The sequence below is a fragment of the Caenorhabditis elegans genome, chromosome X, assembly GCF_000002985.6.
Source record: "Caenorhabditis elegans chromosome X".
In the NCBI taxonomy this organism is placed as follows: Eukaryota; Metazoa; Nematoda; class Chromadorea; order Rhabditida; family Rhabditidae; genus Caenorhabditis; species Caenorhabditis elegans.
In genome coordinates, this window is record NC_003284.9 from 13,755,655 (window position 1) to 13,775,564 (window position 19,910).

General features: G+C 34.4%; 3 protein-coding genes and 3 non-coding genes across 8 annotated transcripts; 3 read left to right on the forward strand and 3 right to left on the reverse strand.

Annotated features, from left to right (window-relative positions):
* Positions 1-116: 116 nt before the first annotated feature.
* On the forward strand, positions 117-3,308 carry aakb-1 (5'-AMP-activated protein kinase subunit beta-1). The gene is made up of 4 exons (NM_001381137.2): positions 117-315; positions 1,190-1,257; positions 1,388-1,616; positions 2,691-3,308. The coding sequence occupies exons 1-4, from the start codon at positions 181-183 to the stop codon at positions 3,066-3,068; spliced, it is 810 nt and encodes a 269-aa protein (NP_001366890.1). The 5' UTR covers positions 117-180; the 3' UTR covers positions 3,069-3,308.
* Positions 3,309-3,590: 282 nt separating this feature from the next.
* On the reverse strand, positions 3,591-3,654 carry mir-5592.1. The gene has a single exon (NR_131735.1). It is a non-coding gene; the product is annotated as a pre-microRNA mir-5592.1 (primary transcript).
* Positions 3,593-3,656, forward strand: mir-5592.2. The gene has a single exon (NR_131736.1). It is a non-coding gene; the product is annotated as a pre-microRNA mir-5592.2 (primary transcript).
* A 926-nt stretch (positions 3,657-4,582) lies between these two features.
* cest-13 (Carboxylic ester hydrolase) lies at positions 4,583-8,344 on the forward strand. Of its 2 annotated transcripts, none has more exons than NM_171793.6 (9): positions 4,583-4,767; positions 5,388-5,587; positions 5,646-5,988; positions 6,033-6,184; positions 6,792-6,990; positions 7,036-7,232; positions 7,283-7,391; positions 7,647-7,806; positions 8,118-8,344. In NM_171793.6, the coding sequence occupies exons 1-9, from the start codon at positions 4,656-4,658 to the stop codon at positions 8,290-8,292; spliced, it is 1,647 nt and encodes a 548-aa protein (NP_741921.1). In that variant the 5' UTR covers positions 4,583-4,655; the 3' UTR covers positions 8,293-8,344. The 2 variants fall into 2 exon arrangements, with proteins under 2 accessions (NP_741921.1, NP_741922.1); NM_171976.5 differs by having other exon boundaries at positions 4,636-4,767; positions 6,792-6,985; positions 7,031-7,232; positions 8,118-8,342.
* A 1,360-nt stretch (positions 8,345-9,704) lies between these two features.
* On the reverse strand, positions 9,705-14,904 carry nkb-3 (the record flags this gene model as incomplete). Of its 2 annotated transcripts, NM_077899.7 has the most annotated exons (7): positions 9,730-10,569; positions 10,918-11,025; positions 11,073-11,201; positions 11,247-11,521; positions 12,129-12,269; positions 12,832-12,931; positions 14,820-14,904. In NM_077899.7, the coding sequence occupies 7 exons, from the start codon at positions 14,856-14,858 to the stop codon at positions 10,408-10,410; spliced, it is 954 nt and encodes a 317-aa protein (NP_510300.1). In that variant the 3' UTR covers positions 9,730-10,407. The 2 variants fall into 2 exon arrangements, with proteins under 2 accessions (NP_001294779.1, NP_510300.1); NM_001307850.4 differs by lacking the exon at positions 14,820-14,904 and having other exon boundaries at positions 9,705-10,569; positions 12,832-12,928.
* F55F3.9 lies at positions 13,038-13,153 on the reverse strand. Its single transcript, NR_102227.1, has one exon. It is a non-coding gene; the product is annotated as an Unclassified non-coding RNA F55F3.9 (non-coding RNA).
* Positions 14,905-19,910: the final 5,006 nt, after the last annotated feature.

Below are 19,910 nucleotides of genomic sequence, written 5' to 3' on the forward strand. Positions count from 1 at the left end.
ACTTCTTGAATTATTGTTTGAAAAAAAATCTTCCGTTATCCTTAATCTTTATCTTCATACTTATTATCTATTTTTCACAAGTACAACATCCAAAAGACATGAAAACATATTTTCAGCCTGTCAATCACCGTTCCTATCAATTAGCGTGTCCGATCGACGAAAAAAAAAACAACTTAAAAAATGGGAAACAATCAGCCTGGTGGTATGTACAAACGGGATCGACCGTACGATTCCGAAAAGAGTGGCAGTCATTCACGAAGCCGCGGTGGAATTCCAAGCTCGTCGCCTTCAAATGAAGATGAGTGCCCGGTTCAGGTATGTGATAGTTTTTTTTGTTGAAAAATTGAATTGAAAACTGACAAAATAAGTACACTTAAAAAATATTTTCCTGAAAGAGTAAATGGCATTTCGAATTGACAGTAGTTACTTCAGGAAAAAACAGGAAATGCGGAAGAAAAGTAAAATTTTGGAAATCACACAAAATAAAATTTTGCTATTAAAACTTACAATAAAAATTAGTACATGTATTTCCTAATCGAACAAATTGTTCAGCATGATGTCAGATTTTCTCTTAATTCAAGACTGAAAAGAAAAACATGTCTCTTTATCCTCGAATCTTGTTTTTTGCCGGACATCTCGACACGTTCCCCTACCTATGTCACTTTTTTCGATAAAAAAAGATCTGATTGAAACCAACAGCTGTATTTCTTTGAAGACAAATGTTTTTTTGGGTAGACATTCGTCGCTTCTTCGTCCAATAAACATCCACCATACGAAAACGTCACTTTTTGAGATTAGATTCGCGTCATTTCTTTCAATTTTTTTTCATAGGTCATTTTCTTTTTTTTTCAATATGATAATATGCATATAATATGTCATATTTCTTTCCAAAAAGTAAAAAATTACATCTTTTTAATTAAAAGAACGTAGGCAATGTGATTAAAAGTTATGGGCCATCCACCAAAAAATGCACAATCTTAAAATCTAAAAAAGTAAACAGAATTTGAGAGCAAAAGGCAGTGAACAATTGCGTTCAAAACGCAATGTATTTTTTCTCAACAACTTTTGATAAGAAGTGTGGCAAAAATAATTTTATCAAAATTTCTGTGCCAAAAATTGAAATTAAAATCTGCAATTTTCTCCACAACTTCTATATACTTAGACGTTTACAACAAAACTATATTTTCAGATGAAAATTGCAAAAGGCGATGATAAATCAAAATTCCCGGTAGTATTCAAGTGGAATATTAATAATGCGTAAGTTTACGAGAACAATATGTCGAATTTTTTGTTAGATCCATTGTTCTAATTGTTCTAGAATATGTACACATTTTGGCAGCTAACATAAGAAACAGTTGCTTGTTTTGTTACTTTTTCAATTTTCCAGAACCCCTCGACAAGTATACATTTGCGGATCTTGGGACGGATGGAACACCAAAATTCCACTCGTTAAATCAACTTCGGACTTTTCAACAATTGTCGACTTAGAACCCGGAAAGCATGAGTACAAGTTTATGGTCGACTCGAAATGGGTAGTCGATGATAATCAGCAAAAGACGGGCAACAATTTGGGTGGCGAAAACAATGTCGTCATGATTGACGAAGCTGATTTTGAGGTTTGTTTTTTATTTTAACTTTTTTTTTAATTAGCGATTCAAAAATCATACTAAAATGGAGTGTATTTAAACACATATGAATTTCTTTGACGCGGTGCTTTTTGCTCTTGATATTAATTCAACAACACATCACTTTTCAATATTTTTATTACTCGTCGTTTGATTTCTTTTATATAGTATTTACCGAACAGCTGAACATATTCTGGAAGACATCTTTATTTAAAAAAAATTATGTCAAACCCTAATTTGATAATCAATAAAGATCAATAAAGAGGTGAGTAGTGAAAAAACACGGAAAAATATGGTACATGTGTAGTATACCCTGTCCTAAAATATTTTACGATTTTACGATTTAATCAAAACGTTAAATTTATTTGCAAATAATTAACTTTTCATTCAAAACGTTCTAAATGTAAGTACATTTCTGTCATAGAAATCCGTTTTGGAGCATGCAATACAGCTCAATGCGTTTTACTGAACGAATTCAGCTAAGCAAATTTTCTATTTAATTCTGTTTGAAATTTCTAACACATTTTCTGACAGCGAGCTCCATTCAAGTGCACTTTGATAAGTACTTACTTCATAACACTTGTTTTCAAAACGTGTCTGCTTATGACGCCATGAAATTTGAGACATTGCCTTGACACGAATTGTTTTGACGTCAAGCACTGTAACTTTTAGTGTCACTTTGTAAATGTGTCTCGAGCGAAACAGAAAAAAACAGCAAAAGAAAAATAAAGGTTCAACTTTGTTTGAAAACCTAAGAACTAAATAGATGATTTTTGAAATACGGCGATACAAAATTGTTATGTGGTGTTAGAGTGCCTCATTTCGGCTTGATCTACGTTGATCTACAAAAAATGCTGAAGAAAAGACGCAGAGTTCTCATCTGGTTTTGCATGGATAAGAACGTGCTGACGTCACATGTTTTTGGACAAAAATTTCCCGCATTTTTTGTGGATCAAGCCGTAATGGGGCAACCTGGCACCACGTGAATTGTTTTAATCAAAACCTGTTGTTTAGCAAGGTTAAAAAAAATAATTCAATTCAATTCATAGCCTTTACAATTTTCAGGTATTCGACGCCCTCGACAAGGATTTAGCCTCTTCAAATGCCGGTGAGGCTCTCCGCAACAGTCACCCAACTAAAGAGTCCCATGACACACCGAACGATCGTGAACTCGAAAAACTTCACCAATTCGGACAAGAGACCCCAACACGTGTAGATTTCAACAAAGCCGCCGCACCGCCAGTACTCCCACCACACCTGCTTCAAGTTATTCTCAATAAAGATACACCTGTACAGTGTGATCCGAATGTGCTCCCGGAGCCTGATCATGTAATGCTCAATCATTTATACGCATTATCCATCAAAGACGGAGTAATGGTATTGTCAGCAACACACCGCTATCGGAAGAAGTTTGTGACAACCCTACTCTACAAGCCTATCTAAACACAAAATACACGTTATTCTTGCTTGTTTCTGACAAAGTGATATTTTTTTTGCTTGTATTATTTTCTCAAAACTTTTATCTTTTCAAGCTGCAATCCATCTCAATGCTCTGCGAATAATTTTCATACTGTTGTTTTTGAAAAGTAGCTTCTTGCTCATTTTCTTGTAAGTAGTACTCATTCATTCCACGAATAACTTTTTTTTTGATGACTGATGTAAAATAAAATGTGAAAACACCCAGTAGAGGAATTTGATTTGATGCAACAGTGGTAAATTGAAAGCATAAAAAAATTTGTTTCATTATAAACGAACAAATAATTTTCAGCAAATAACCTATAATAGAAAATTGTGGAAAATATTTCCGTGGAAACATGCTCCGTTTAACTAATTTTACCCAAGCTCACGTTGTCAGCTCATTTTTTTCATTTAGAATAATCCTTTTTCAAAATAAAACTAAAACAATAACTTACTTTTTTTTCAAATTACTCAAATATTTAATTTAGGAAATGTTGTAAAGCCCCAGCCGGCCCTTACCGTTTAATACATGGTGCATCGACCGGGAACATGTATTAAACGGTAAGGGCCGGCTGGGGCTTTACATTCATTTATTGTTAGAATAGGAAAGATCAATAATACAATATTGGAGATGGTATATATAGGTAGGAAAAATAGGCGGAGCCAAGATGCTGTGGTGTTATGGATAAGAGAGTTTGATGGGGACAGAAAAAGGTGGGAGGAAAGTCGGCGTACATCAAAGGATGATTGTGTTTGACTTAGACGTTATTAACAATTGAAACAATAAATCAAAATATAATTCAATTATTAATCCATTATTAAATTCCTTGGCTTTTGCTTGATTGAGGTATGAATCATGCAATGATTTCATAAAAATGTAACTATCTTTGATATATTTATCACGATGTTGTGAATACATCCCCCTGATCGTTGATCGAATTTTTAAAAAGGTGCACGGAACAGCATTAGTTTTATCCGTTTCAAACCTGAAAAAGCTAATTTTTTCCATACTTGTCAGATGTAGGCTGTGCAACCGGATGTGCGGTCGTCTGAACCGGACGATCATCGTCCGGTTTTAGAAAAAAAACCAGTTTTTAGAACTTTGAAAAATTTCCGAGGGGTATGTTTTCACGGCGGCGGACAATTTCCGAGTTTGGCCACTCACTATACTTAATCATAGAATTTTATAATGAGTGGCCAAACTCGGAAATTGTTGGCCGCCGTGAAAACATACCCCTCGAAAAAAATTCAAAGTTCTAAAAGCTGGTTTTTTTTCTAAAACCGGACGATGATCGTCCGGTTCGGACGACCGGACGTCCGGTTGCACAGCCCTAGTCAGAGGAATGAATTTACAAGCAATCGGGAAAGTATCGTCAGTTTTGATCAATGCACAATTGCTGTCACATTTTGATACTTTTGGTTTTTAGTCGACCAATCAACATACTTCAAATTGGTCAAATGTCATTGAAGATCGGAATGTGTCCGAGCATATAAGCTTATCAGTGCCACATGGCGTGCCCACAAGAATAATGCTATTTTTTATCAGTTCTTCATTCTACTCGCATTGGCGAGATGAAGCTTCTGTCGGTGTCTTGTCTGCTTTTGTTGCATTTTGCAAGTGTATTGGCTGATCCAACATATGATGTGACAGTGCAAACACCAAATGGATCTGCAACGATACGAGGTGAGAAAAACGGCATATTTTGAAACATTCCAGAGTAACGTTTTTTTTTGCGATTTCTGTTTGTTAGAGTTACAGTAAAATATATAAGTTGGTCATTTATTTAAAAACTGAGACAGCTGACTGGTTTTCAATATAACAAGAAGTCATAGTGTCCCAGTAAATTGCTATAAACTTTTTTTTTGATTTTGTCTAGGAATTTCAGATAATTTTTGAACAGTTAATATTATTTTAAGGAAAAAGAGCTATTTTGTTGGAAAAAAAACCCTATTGATTCGTTAAGTTCCAACATGAAGTTTAAACAAAAACAATTAGAACCGACCATTCTTTCACAGAAATTCTGAAATCAAAGTTTAGTTTTTTGTCAGTTTTTTTAAATTGCGTCTTCATTTGTATTGTTGTTACCGTCTATCAATTAGTACATGTATTGCATGCAATACTAGTAAGGAAAATGCGACACTTAGATAAAAGGTATTTTTTCGAACGTCATTTTCAATTTTATTAAATGTAGTTTATTCATCAATGCGACATCAACGCGATGACATAGTTTCGAAACGTTTCGTTAGATATACCATATTTGTCATTATCATCAAACCAATATCAAATACCAAAACTTATTTCAGGAATCCAACACACTTATGGAACGTCATTTCGTGGAATTCGGTATGCTCAGCCACCAGTAGGCTTGTTTAGATTTGGGGCCGCAAGGCGACTCGACCCGGTTGGACTTGTTGAGGCACAGGCATACGGTAACATATGCGTCCAAGGGGACGGAAGAACGTCGCACGAAGATTGCCTTTTCATAAACGTGTATACACCAAATGTAAGTTTGGGTGTGAGTGGGGATAATTCCATTTTTTAAAAATATACTGTTATTTTAGAACGTCACTCAAGCATCCAAACTTCCCGTTTATGTCTACATTCATGGTGGTGGTTTTGTGGAAGGAGGTGGCAACATGGGTGCTGGAATTTACCCCAATTTGGTTAACAAAGGCCCGATTGTTATGGTTTCCATCAACTACCGCTTAGGTCCATTTGGATTCTTCTCCACTCGTCAAATGACTGCACCTGGAAACTGGGCTATTTCTGATTGGATTGAAGCCTTGAACTGGGTTCAACGGTACATCAGCTTTTTTGGAGGAGACCCAAATAGAGTAACTATTGGAGGACAAAGTTCAGGAGCGGAAGCTGTTTCTACGCTAACCCTCACACCATTAGCTAAAAGTATGTCACGCTCTAATTCAAACTCTAACATGGACATTTTACAGACCTTTTCAAACAGTCAATTCACGAGTCTGGAAGTGCATTTGGAGCAGCTGTCATGTCATATTCCGAGAAAACAAGATCAACCAGTAAGCAACTATCCATTAAATTAGGATGTGCAACTTCTGATCAGTGGGACAATGGACAGTCATTCGGGGTGAGTTTTCAATCTGAAAACTGATGCCATTTGTTTGCTTATATTTTAAGTAACATTAATGCTGGCTTTTGACTACCGTATATTCTCTATTAGTGCGGCATCTTTAATAGTGCGGCAGTCTCTAATGGTGCGGCACCCCTTCTTTTTGGTTGCGAAAGTCACCTCAAAAAACCGATTACTCCAATGGTATCCGTGTTCATTCTTCAATAATTTCTCATACATTTTCACTTAAACATTGCATTTCAGTGTCTTTGGGGGCAAAATACACAATTTTCTTATATTTTCACATAAAATATGAGGTTTTATAGGGCAATTTTGATTTTACTGCCCTCGAAAGTTGTAACTTCAAAATGAAAATTAGTTAACAAAAATTAGTACGGCACTCTCCAGTAGTCCGACAGTCTCTAATAGTGCGAAAGTCGTGAAAGGCCCGGAAATAGAGAATATACGGTAATTTATTGCTTTTAATCTGTACAATACTTTTGCAGGCAACATGCTTTAAATTGAAAAAAATAACAATAAATGAAGAAAGGGACAACATTAACATCCAAAAAAAAAATTATAAAATGTTTATTATTTTTGTGTATAGAAATGAATTATCATTTAGACAATTCTCACTTGCCTTCGTAATGTCACTTATGATAAAATTGTTGCTGCTGACAACTCTCTCCCAGGTCACCGTATGAAATGGTCTATTGTTCAAGACAACAAATATCTAACACAAAGACTGGAGTACCTTGCTCTCCAGCGTGATCCAAAAAAGAATGTTCTCATTGGCGACGTCCACGACGAGTGGCTCGGGTGGGGTAAGTTCCTGAACTGTTTTAGACATTTCTTAAATTTCAGTTCAGAAATGAACAATGTTCTGCACAACATTAATAGCTCGCACAACACTGCTCATCAAATGCGTGATGATTTGTCAGGAAGCTATGAGATGACCTATTGGGATAACAAACAGTCTGTGCTCGTTGCCGCCGACAACAAGTACATTAACAATCAAGGATGGACAGACGATAATCATAGAGAGTGGGAGGCAAGGAGAATTCAGGTTTGGAATTGCATATACGTAAAATTTCCTTTGATTGTTGAAATTTGCAGTTATGGAGTGAAATGGTGTTCATTGGGCCAACTTTGAGGGATGCCGCATACTTCCAATATATGAAGAATAATGTATATCTGTACTCTCTCGATTGGTTGAGTCCACCAGGTAAAAGATGTTTGATTAAACAAAATTTTGATTAACAAGCATTTGATCAGTATTTTAATAATGATTCAATGTTTCATTCATTTATCCATATGAATCAAGCGTTAGGTTAGCGTCACGTTTTTTAATTGTCTAAAAAAGGCGTTTTCATCAATTTTAAAATACAACACAAAAAAAGATACACATTTTTTTTCAAGAATTATCAAATTAATTTAAAACTGCGGGGATATAGTACACAAGAATTCGTTTATTATTAAGCTCTTCCACTGGTCACCGATCCACTTTTCCGTGGCTGCGAGCACACATGGGAGCTCCAATACATATTCTCAACCTCCTGTAATGGATTCACGTGTACTGCACAAGATGAGATTTTGCGTAACTACTTTACCACTACTTGGCTCAATTTCATTATTGGAGGGTAAGCGTTGGATGTTTGAAAAAAGATTGTAACATTTTTTTTTTAAAGTTGCTGACTATTTTTTATGTTTTTTTTTTCAATTTTGCATACATTTTTGAGGGTACCAAAAAAAATTTAAGACAAACTATTTAAATTCACCGAAAAAAACTTCAAAAAGCGCGCGTAGCCTAATCAGCTGTTTCTTTTATTTTTGTAAAATGGAACAAATTAAACAGTTTTTTAAAGTTTACGGCCTATTTCCTATTATTTAGTGCAGAAACTAATTATGACTCAACTTCACCATTGGTAAATAACATCTACTTATTTTTCAGAAATCCTACTCCTGCCGGAAGCCCCTTGCCGTTCAAATGGCTTGCCATGGACAGTACCAACAGATTCTTGTCTTTCTCGCCAAATCCAAAAATGCAGCCACACTATCATCCAGATTCTATGTTCTGGGTGTGCACTGCACCAACTATAGACGGATACAAAGGTCCATTTTGCTAATATTTTAATATGTATGTAGTTCTAAACATAATAAACTGACTATGACCGTTCTACTGATTTCAAATTATGCATTCTTGTTTAGAAACTATGTATCTCCCTCGCTTCACATAAAAAATGGACTCAGGCGCTTCACATAAAAATGGATTATGGACTCTGCCGCTTCATATAAAAATGTACTATGGCGCTTCACATAAATTATGAAATCTGCCGTTTCATATTAGGCCTGTTAAATGGGTCGAGATGGGTCGACCCGCGACCCACTAATTGGGTCGGGGTCGCAGCCCCGACCCATTTTTTGAGTCGGGGTCGCGGCCCCGACCCACTTTTTGGGTCGGGGTCGCGTCCTCGACCCTTTTTCAAAAATGTCTTAAATTGAGAAAACATGTTCGTTTTGTTGTAAAAAGTGTTCAAACGTTGAATCTCATATTTGTTTGTATCGAAAATAATGCATATTTTTTTTCAGTTTGATGAAAATACGATTATTTTAAAGTTTTCAGATTTTACACGTGGGTCGGGGATTGCGACCCCGACCCGAAAAATGGGAAAAAAATTTGGGCGACCCACACCACAGGCCTATTTCACATAAAATATGTACTCTGCCGTTTCACATGGACTTTTCTATGGACTTTTGGACTTTTCGATAGGCTCGATAGGTAGGGTACGTAGAATACGTAGAATACGTAGGATAGGTAGGATAGGTAGAATCCGTAGGATACTTAGGACACGTAGGCTACGTATCCTACCTATCCTACGTGTTGTGACATGGCCTCAGTAGAGGTCCTCCGCCCCATCTTTGCGGATTATAAATATCGGCAAGAATTGCCCACAAAGCTACGATCTTGTAGCATTTTTTATTTTCCCCATTCCACCAAAAAACGCTACGATCTTGTAGCATATTTTATTTTTCCCCATTCTACCATAAACGCTACGATATTGTAGCATTTTTTATTTTTCCCTCGAAGTTGTCACGAAACTCCCGGCTGCCCTTCGCAAGCTCAAAATACGCTTGCTGAGCCAAACATCAACAATATTCCTGGCATAAGCGAGATGATTGCCAAAATATATTCCAGATTATATTCCAGGATATATTCCAGAATATATTCCAAAATATATTCAAAATGTTTACCTTGAATTACCCGTAATAAATGAGTCAATCAAATATGAGTCTTTTGTTAGTCCTAACAGTACTTTATGGGCCGGATACCACTCTGAAACATGGTTGGTAAATAATCAAATTTTTTTTTGTGAAAGTACCAACTATGCTGGTTGCTTTTTTGGATCAAAGAAATGCGAAATTGTAATTACTGAATCTCTTTACTAAAATTTATAAAAATAAAACATATTTCTCACACTCCACTTAAACTTGAACTTTTAAAAATTTTTAAGAAAACCTAAATCTTCAAAAATTGGAAAATGAGATTTATTACAGAAAGTTTTTTTTTATTTAAGAAAAAACAGAATTATGGAAATAAGGCGCTACGACATTCTTAATCTCTATTTTTAAAAAGTAATCAATCATTGCGATAGGAAGAAAATTCAATGGGAAGTCTTAAAGAATTGATCAGAATTTGAAAAGTTTGAGTGGATGAACATGTTTAGAACCGTTTGTGTAAATGAAATCAAATCACAAATTTGTGTGTTCTTTGTTTTGCAAGAAAAATGAAGGATAAATGAGGTGACTGAGGAAGAAGGAAAATAGATACAGTACTGCCGTCATGAGAGAATTAGTATGAATGAAGGATAAAAAGATGCGGTTACATATAAAACAGGGATAATACATAGAAAATGTTTTTGATGGATGATGGTTTGGGTGGTTCAACTACTATTTGGAATGTGGGCTCAAAATCTCGAAATGCTTGTTTTCATCGTTTTGTTTTGATTAGTTTTGCCAAGTTTTTGTTCCCAAATAAAACATTTAGATTGATTTCAAACTTAAATTTTCTATTTTTGTTTCATTTAATTGCAGTTGATGTGTGGGATAGTACAAAGGATGGAACTTTTCGAAACGAAAGAAATTGTGGGGAAAAATGGAAAATAGTTTGTTTAAGAGAAAATTGAACCGAGGTCGAAAAAAGTTTGATTTGAGATTGTTGAGCGTTCAATGCATAAATTTATTTAAGCGGCTGGTGCAGCGACGGGCTTCTTGTCTTCGACGAACAACTCGAAATAGACCATTCCAAGGCGAGTGGAGATGTCGTGTTCGATGTTGGAAGCGTAGGCACGGCACTCGACGATGACCAATTTGTTGCGGGGGATCGTGTCGAATTTGACCATAGCCTGAGAAATGTCTTTTTGAGATAATTTCAATATACCACTATCACATCTTATCACACTTTAAAACTTGATTTTATTATTTGAAAGAAAGCTTTTTTTGTTTAAAAAAAATTCAAAATGAACGGAAACTACAGCTTTTCTTAATGCAACAAACTTACCTAAATATAAAAGAACATATGATAATTTTAAAAACGATAATTTCGGACGGAAAAATTTACCAAAATCGGAGATTTTAGCAAAGATTAGGCTTTTTGTTCAAAATTTTGATGTCATAAATCTTAAATGAATTTTCTCAAAATGATATACATATCATTTTTAATCATTTTTAATCATTTGAAACCAAAAACTTACAATTGGTTGCTGGTAAGATGGAACAAATACATATGGGTAGTAGCGTCCGTCAATTCCGGTCTCCGGGATGTACTTGACTTTTCCGAGATGTTCCTTGTCGAATGAAGTCTAAGAATCTTTCATTTTTCTTCTGTTGTCTACCTTTTCTAACTTACAGCTCCTTCGCAGTTGATGGTGATTGATCCAGGCTTGTATCTGCCCTTGATCTCCTCTGGAACACTTCCATCGTCATAATTGACTGGACGCCATCCAATAAGTCTGTTCAAGGAAACAGCGACACATGGCTAAACATTCCACAATTATAATTCTAAACTCATATTGGGAACTACCTTTCCACTCTTGTATCCATATTGATCCTTTGCTCCACAATTGGCTTTTTCGAAGAGTCCAAGGTCGAAGCGGCATGGAAAAGTGTCTGTGTCGGTTTCAAGAGCATCGTTATTATCACTGGCTCCGCAATCTCTGGTTTCATTGGTGTTCTTGTACTTGGAAAGGTAATTGTCGAGCTGTTTCACATATGGCTCCCAGGATTTGGAGTCTTGCAGATTGAACTTGATCAGTGTAGAATCAGGATTTTCTTTCAACCAAGGCTGATAACCAACACCTGAAAACATGTTCCGTTGTGAAGTGCTTAGAAAATTCCAATATGTTTTATATCATTTCTACATATTAGTTTTTCGCCGCAAAAGTTTTAAACAATTTTAAGTTCGGCTTTGTGCCATCTAATTTTATTAGATTACAATTGCAATTAAACAAGGATATAATTAGTTTATAATCAGAAACATTATAGTTTTTATTCAGCCAAACTGCCCCTTTGCCCCTTGTTGAACATTTCAATCTTTTAGTTTCTCGAGGTGTTGCAACACTTCAAACATTACAGATAAGACGCTGATAGACGTTTCATTGACACATACTTCGGTCACCTACGTCAACTCGAAAGTTTATATGAATTCCGGAAAATCTAATTGCTTCTCTTGTTTGTTCGACGCGAATTGAAATTCCTTAATTATCAAACGTCTATAACCACTCTCTCTCTCTCGGTTCTGCAGCAGAGAACGAAATCTGTGCAAAGCAAGTATTTTGAGTGCAACACTCTTGAGCTACTTATCCTAACACAAACATATCAGATGCGCAACAAGAAGTCAAGAGGATTTCAATGAAAAAAAAACAACCGACTACAGTACAGTAAAAAATTGGAGGAAATGACTAACCCGGGTTCACTCCGATGATTGTTCCTTTACCGTAGAAGCGAGGCACTTTGGGATCCAGTGTTCTCAGGAAAATTGAGAGACATCCAATGAAGAAGGCTGACAGGAAGATGTAGAAGATGATATAAAATACTGTGATTTGGCCTGAAAAATTGAATTTTTCGTCTTCGTTTTTGTAATCTTTTTGCCGAATAACGATTACCAAAGATACAATTGTACTGTTAATTAGCTGAAAAATATTTAAAGTTGACTTTCTACTTAGGACTTGATAATTTCAGGCAGAAATTTGGGAGTTTAAAAACAGTTTTCCTGGTAAATTTTGTTCCGAACACTGGTACATGTTTCATTTAAAAATATGTTTCTATTAGAAAGCCATTGCCCAAAACTCAAAATTGATTTAACATTTCATGTTTAGAAACCGTTATATAATTTTTTTTGCAGCGACCAAACTCACGGTCAGCTCTAAAAACTGTTGAGAAATTATCTTTTTTTTTTTAATTTTTTTCTGATAAACTAACAAAACTTGATAATTAGTAGGAAGCTGTTCTTTTTTACTTTCGATGTATTCGATTTCATATTTTTGTAAAATGCTCGTTTACATCTTTTGTTGCCCATTTAGCAGTTCCAGGAACCGCGACAAACATTTAAGTTGAAATTGTTAACGTTTATCCATGACTATTCGAATTTGTCTATCGACAAAACTTACACCAAGAGGTTCCTGTCCTGCCGAGTACTGTTCCCTTATCCTTATTGTACAAGAATTGCGCAAATGTCTCTGGCTCAGCCTTGGCCTCTCCGTTCATCAGCTGAAAAGAAATGAGAAAACATGAATTGCGTTTCCGGGTTAAATGACATCATTTGGATCTCAATTCGACTCAACTCCACTTCATTCAGTCTTTACTAGATCATCTACGTCACACGCGCACTTTCATGCCTATTTTTCTATCTTTTCTATTCTTTTCTTTCTCCATCTGCTTCTAAATTCTCTACTACAACAACTACTCGCTGCAGCTCATTCTTATTCAGTTTTTGCGCTCTTTTTTGGCTACGCTTTTGAAATTGAAAGGGGGAAGATAGGGACGTGGAAAGTTCAAGTGGTTCTGGAGAGATTTTGGAAAATAGGGAAAAGAAGAAGAAGAAGGGCCTGACGTTGTGTGTTGCTTTTGAGAAAACGGAAAAGTAAGAGAAAATTGAATTCAATAAAGATTTCTGATCTTCAATGGACAAACTATAGATGTTTGCAATAAGAAATTGTGGATTTATTTTTTAAAAACATACAAAAATGGGAACATTCGTGAAAGAAGAACAATATTTCACAAAACCCATAAAATTTTCAGAAAAAAATCTCTGGGAAAATGTAATGTTTCAAGGTCTAAAAACTTTTGAAATTTCAGATGGTGATGTCATAACTCGGATGATTTTCCGTACTAGATCAAGTATTGTTTTTAATAATTATAAAAATTAAGTAGATACTAGCTTCAAAAAAACCAGTATTCTGCAAATAATTTTTAAAAAAACCCATTTTAAGCGTTGTAGATAAACTCAGTTCTAACAGCCAAAAGTATATGCGTTTTTGGTTTTTTGCTAATTCTTCATAATTTTCAAATGAGTATAACTCACAAACTAAGCACTTTAGAAAGAAAAGTTCAACTAATAAACTGTTGCCTAGAATATTGTCTACATGTTAACATATAATCCAACATTTCAAAAAATTCAGGTCAAGAGATACAGCGGGAGACATCTCGCGAGTCCATTTTTGGCTATTTCTCTTGAAACGCCTGTAGCTCGAGAATGAGAAGTTTTCATGAGAAACGTTTTAGTAATAAAATAATCTGCAAATATTTTTCTATCACAAGCATATAGTCGTTTTTTTATCAAACAACCTGTAGAATAGAACTGTAAGTTTAAACACGCGCTTCTCAAAGCACCGATTTGGCCAACTGTTTAAAAACCAGGTCATGTTCTTCAAAAATATATTTTTGTGCATATATCTTGAATAACTAATTGTATAGTTAAATTTTATTTACATTTCAACTGAAAAGCAAGTATTAGAAAAATTTAACCACCATTTTTAGAAATTTTTCCCGACGAGTGCTGGTACGTTTATTAGTTGAACTTTTCTTTCTAAAGTGCTTAGTTTGTGATTTGAAAATTATGAAGAATTATGAAGAACATTATGAAGAACTCATTTGAAAATTATGAAGAATTATGAAGAACATTATGAAGAACTCATTTGAAAATTATGAAGAATTAGCAAAAAAAACCAAAAACGCATATACTTTTGGCCACCACTGTATCTTATTTATATCTATATCTTAATCATCATTAATCATGTATATCACTAATTTTTTTTTCATATACGGAAAAGTTGATTTTCTTCAACTCCCGTATTGAAATTCTTCTTTGTTCTTAAAAATAATTAATTTTTTTTTGCAAAATATATTTTTAAAATTATTTAAAACTGTAATTTTTCTAAACACCAAATTACATATTTTACAAAAAAGAGCCACATAGGTCTTTCGAAATCTAAAAATGGAGCATTGCATTTTTTTTCAAAACATTTATGCACATTACTATTTCAAGTCTCACGCAATATCTCATGTCAGACGATTTATGCATAAATTATTGATTTTTCGCTTGAACTCTTTTTTTTTTTGACTGGAATTTTGAAAAATTGAAAACTCTCAAACTCACATTTTTGTTTTCTTCACCATTTCTACCGCCGTTTGTCATTGTTCCTCTGTGCGTCTTTGCTTCAGCGGACTGTTACCCAAACTTTCTAAAAATTGAGAATAGGAATATGAAAAAAAAATGAAATGACTGAAAAATAGAGAAAATTGAAAAGTGATGTGTATTCTTCACTTGGAAAAGAAAACATTGATTTCAACGCAGAAAAAGCACATCAAGAAAGAAACAACAACCGTGCATATATGTATGTCTGTTTGGTGGGTGATGTCACCGTCCGCCCCTAAAAAATGGGAGGAAGAGTCGTCTTCTCTTTCTTATTCTTCTTCTTCTTTCTATCCGAAGAAAAAAAAAACAGCCGCTTAAAAATGGAGAGAAAATAGAAAGAAGGCGAGGAGGAATGGCAATGTCAGTGGGAAAAACGAATGACAAAGAAGGGGTGGGGGGAGATTGGATCAACTTGTTTCTTTTTCGCTTTGACAAAACAAACAAAACAACGGAGCAGGAACCATTTTGTACAGGGGTGGGACAGGTAGACTAAAGTGTTCGTTTTTTCGGGGAAACACAGATGCAGAGAGAGGGTGAGATCAAGTGAAAGATTTGAAAGTGCCAATTGGTGTGTAGGAGTTAAGAGGGGTATTTAGTGAAAACACATAGATCATAGACAAGGAGTTGAAAAAAATGAGTTTGTTGAATTAGGTGTAAGAAAGTTTTTTTGTTAAGACTATGGTGATTTTTCTTTAAAATGAATTCCTTCTCGACTATTGGTGACATATTATTGTAAATTTATCAAAACGTGTTCTAAACATAGATTCCGTTGTCAGGCAAAGTTGGGTAAAATTTTGGCTCGAGGTGGTGCTAATTTTTTGCGTGGGCAACACTAATTATTGTCTAAGTTATGTTAATTTTTAGAAATATACATTAATATTATACAATTTGCCGATGGGAGCAGTTCTCTCACAAAACTCGTCTAGAATTAAACTTGACACTTTGAAGTACTGTCAAATTTCTTTGAATTAAAAAAAAATTCAAAATTTCAACAATCCCTCTCGAAATACTCTTCATGATCAAACCTAGAATGAAAACGTGGTTGAAACTAAGTTCTAGACGCGGTAAATTTCAGAAATGTGCACTACACACAAGTGACAAAAATAAAAATGTGTTTCCCTTTTTCCATTTGAAAATTATTGGCACTGAATGCATTAATTCTCGTACATAATCTATTTCAGGTGTCCAATATTGAAAACTAAAGCCGTGGTAGTGACATTTAATCACAAGACTTTTTGATTTTCAAAAGTCTGCGCCTTGTGCAAATAAACAAAACACTATCAATATCATTTTCATATTTGAAAGATGAAACAAAGCGGCGAGAGTTTTTCTCAAGTTTTACATGTTGTTGGCCTCCGGTAGAGACATTAAAGACGCAGATGGTAAAGCAGTAGATTTTAATCAAGTAAAGATTTTGATCTACTTTCAAGGTTTTTAGGTAATATGAAGGACGCATTTAGGAAGTGGAACGGAATTTCTTTTTGGTGAAGAGTTGATAGGAAATTTACCCTATCGTAAGCACAAATCATGGATTATACATATTAACACTTTTTGGGGAACTGAAGAACCAAAATAAAATTTCAAAAACTACGACTTCGATAGTTTCGAAAAATGAGTTCTTGTTCTACACATTTGTAAGCCTATTTGTTTAAATCTACCCAACCATTTTCAAAAAGTTGCAATGCCCGTAGCGCAAAAAAAACCGAAAAAGTAAGAAACGTACAAACACTGTCTACCCCAACAAGAAGAAGCATTTGAAATGAAATGTGAAACACGTAAAGGTACAAAATGAAGATGCCGAGACATTGAAGAGACAAAACTAAAAGTAGACAAACTGTGAACTTTTTTTTTGGTAGATATGTTATAATAATCGTGTCAATGAAAAACAACAACAACATTAAAATATTAAGTTTGTAAGTTTAGATAACTCAGTACAATATTTGAACCGCAAGATAACTATGTAACACTTGGAAAAAATTGAATTCATATTCTCACACAAACACTGTTGCGACTTGAAATGTACTGAAATACGAGCTGATGCGAAATATTAAAAACTTGAAAAATAAACTGAAAAGTTGAAAAAATAACAATTTTGATGAGTTTCCTCTCACAAAGTACTTTTCACATCAAAACAACAACAAATTCAAAGTGACATATTTTTTTCTTCTTCCGACAAGCAGATACCGATTACAAATGTGTCACATTGAATTATCGTTTTTTTTTCTTCTCTCATTTCATTTTTGACTGGAACATTCTGATTTTGTTGTTCTTTGAATTATATTTAGAAAATTAGGCAAAAAAAGTTTTTACTTCCGAAAAAAAGTTGCAACTAACAAAAAAAAACGGTTTCAAACTTCAGTTTTCTTTCATTTCTTATCAGAATGATGATAATATTAAAAGCAATTGCGAATGGCGTCAATTGTCGTAATAACCAATAATGGGGCAGACTATATGAAACTGACTGTTTGCAAAGAAAATTTTGATTAGCACTTATTGTGTGGCGGTGATAAGGCGAGGAGGAACCAGCTCAAGAATGTAAAACATTTTTCGAGTTTTGATCTACAAAAGTTGATTCCGTTGATTATTTGCAGATTATTTCGATTTGGCTGCATCTCAAAGAACAATCAGGAGAAAAAAAACAGCGTTTTCGAAAATGCGAACAAAAGAACAGAAAAGTAGTAATAAAAATAGAGGAGACAAAATGTTGAGGTGGGAGGATCAGCTGTCGACTGGAGAAGCGGACCACCTGCTCTTTGCGTTTTTTGCCACCTCTTAGTACTGCTTTCAAGTTGTCCCATTATGATTATAATATCACTGGAAGGAGTGAGCATTGTGATTCTAAAACGTAGTAATTTCTACACGTAATCATTGTTTTCACATATTTCTGTTGAAGACTTTTTGCATGTGCTCAATTTTTCAAAATCTACAAAATGTTTGAAAAAAGTGCGATGTTCTCTATAAAAAAACCTATTTGTATTTAATGTATCAGTTTTTTCAAAAAACTTACAAAATTGCATGCAACCCACAACTGCATTCTTACTAGTTATTCTGAATAAAATTTTTCAAATAAACTCTTTAGCCAATTTCACTATCTCAACACCTAATCGTTTGAATTACTCTACAGTTTAACAATATTGGAAAACACTGAATATAATAAGTTGTAGAAGGTATGGTACAATACAAAAAACTGTAAACTGTAACATTTTAACTGTACTGTGTAAGTATTCAAAAATTTCCTGGAAGACGTTTAACAGCAAAATTTTTAGAAAACCTCACTGCTTCTCGTTTTTTTTTGTTATGCAAACTTTAAAACTATTAATTCAACTAAAAAAAATTCATAGTGCAAGGCAGCCTGAATCAACTGTATAAAATTTACAATTTTAATGCTTCACTTCCCTTTATCTAGCTGTTATATACATATAATTTAAGATGTAATGTGTAAAGCTCATAAAGCTAGAGCAGGAAACCATGGTGAGTTCATTAAAAAATCTTCTTCTAAACCGAAGAAAAAAAAACCAAAATAAGCCTTTCCATCTTAATTTTGTTGAAATAAACGGGCAGTAGTACGCAGAGCAAATGCAAGATGGGACACTACACAATGGTTTTTGTTTGTTTAATACAAAGCCCCCACCAGATCTTGAGAGCTCTTATAAATTCAAACTGAATCCAAATGAACCGACGTACAGAACATTGGTGGTGTGCAAAAAATGAATTGTAGAGGGAGAGAGGAGTTCAGTTTCGAGCAAAAAAGCTCTGATAAAAAAGTGCAACAATATGCTCAATTTGATCGTCTTATGATGTGGACGACGATACGTTTTTCTATGTACACAAATCAGCTTAACTCTGACGTTTCTTGCCCATTCGTTGCTTTTGCTTTTTTTATTCTTCATATTCATTGATAAGAACGAATGTGAGAACAATATTAAAAAAGAACAATTAATTGTTAGACTTTAACACATCAAGTTTAGTTTACTGAAATGTTGAAAGAGAGAGTTAAAGGGAATTTGAAAATGTCAGATTTTGTAAAACAACTTTTAATTGGCATATTAACGTTTTTGACACTGTTTCAATGTTCAATTCAAATAAAAAAACGTAAACTTTTTTCGTTATCTAACAAATTTTTGCCAATTCAGCTTTTATATGCTCTCATATAAATGAACCTACATATTCTAAAACATTCCAGTTACAAATTTATCGAATTCAACAATGCCATGCGCTTTCATGTGATAAATACTAGAAAAAATGCAAAACAGCTCCGAATGAGACTTTGCTTGTAGCGCTAAAAAAGTCTAATAACACAGTGAATAATATTTGAAATTTTTTTAGTCAAAAAATGGCAACTAAAAGTTTTTCTGTGACTCTTATATTCAAATTACGTTCTAAGTATTTGTCTAAATATCGCATGGGTTATATGTAGAAATGCTCAAAAATAGTCAAATCGTATTTTATTTGCCAATCTATCAAAACTCTGACTGAAAATATTGAAGAATTTGGAAATTGTTGGAATGAGTTTTGATCAGTGCTTGGTCAGTGCTTGGTCAGTGCTTGGTCAGTGCTTGGTCTGTGCTTGGTCAGTGCTTGGTCAGAGCTTGGTCAGTGCTACAAGGAGTTTATCCGTAAAAACCTAGTTAAAGACACTAAACATTCAGTTATTTTTGTAGGTACATAGTAGTTTTCAAAAAATAACGTTATGTTTCTAGCTAAGTAAAATAATAATGCTCGATACACAATGACCAGCATTGTAAGTTTATCTTTGTGTTATTGCAATATTATTGTCTCACGCCTCCTCAATTTCATTGCGTTGTTTGTTTTAAACTTCCGTGCAATTTCAACTCGGTTGGGTTCACTTCTTGATTGGTGTATTCTATTGTATTATTAACGCCTTCAAGAAACTAACTTTAAACTTGCGAATGAAATCTGATCTATTTGCTTTTGAACGACGAGCAAAGTGAAAAAAACGGGGAAGAGCAAGCGCAAGATCACCGGAAAACCAGAGAAGCACTCTCAGACCCAAACTACACCAATGTTTCTTTAGCCTCCTAGTGTTTATCG

Coding starts and splice junctions, on each gene's coding strand:
- aakb-1 (NM_001381137.2), top strand. CDS start 181: ATGGGAAACAATCAGCCTGGTGGTATGTACAAACGGGATCGACCGTAC. Junction 316..1,189: donor AAGATGAGTGCCCGGTTCAG/GTATGTGATAGT, acceptor CTATATTTTCAG/ATGAAAATTGCAAAAGGCGA. Junction 1,617..2,690: donor TTGACGAAGCTGATTTTGAG/GTTTGTTTTTTA, acceptor TACAATTTTCAG/GTATTCGACGCCCTCGACAA.
- cest-13 (NM_171793.6), top strand. CDS start 4,656: ATGAAGCTTCTGTCGGTGTCTTGTCTGCTTTTGTTGCATTTTGCAAGT. Junction 6,991..7,035: donor CGACGAGTGGCTCGGGTGGG/GTAAGTTCCTGA, acceptor ATTTCAGTTCAG/AAATGAACAATGTTCTGCAC. Junction 7,807..8,117: donor CTCAATTTCATTATTGGAGG/GTAAGCGTTGGA, acceptor CTTATTTTTCAG/AAATCCTACTCCTGCCGGAA.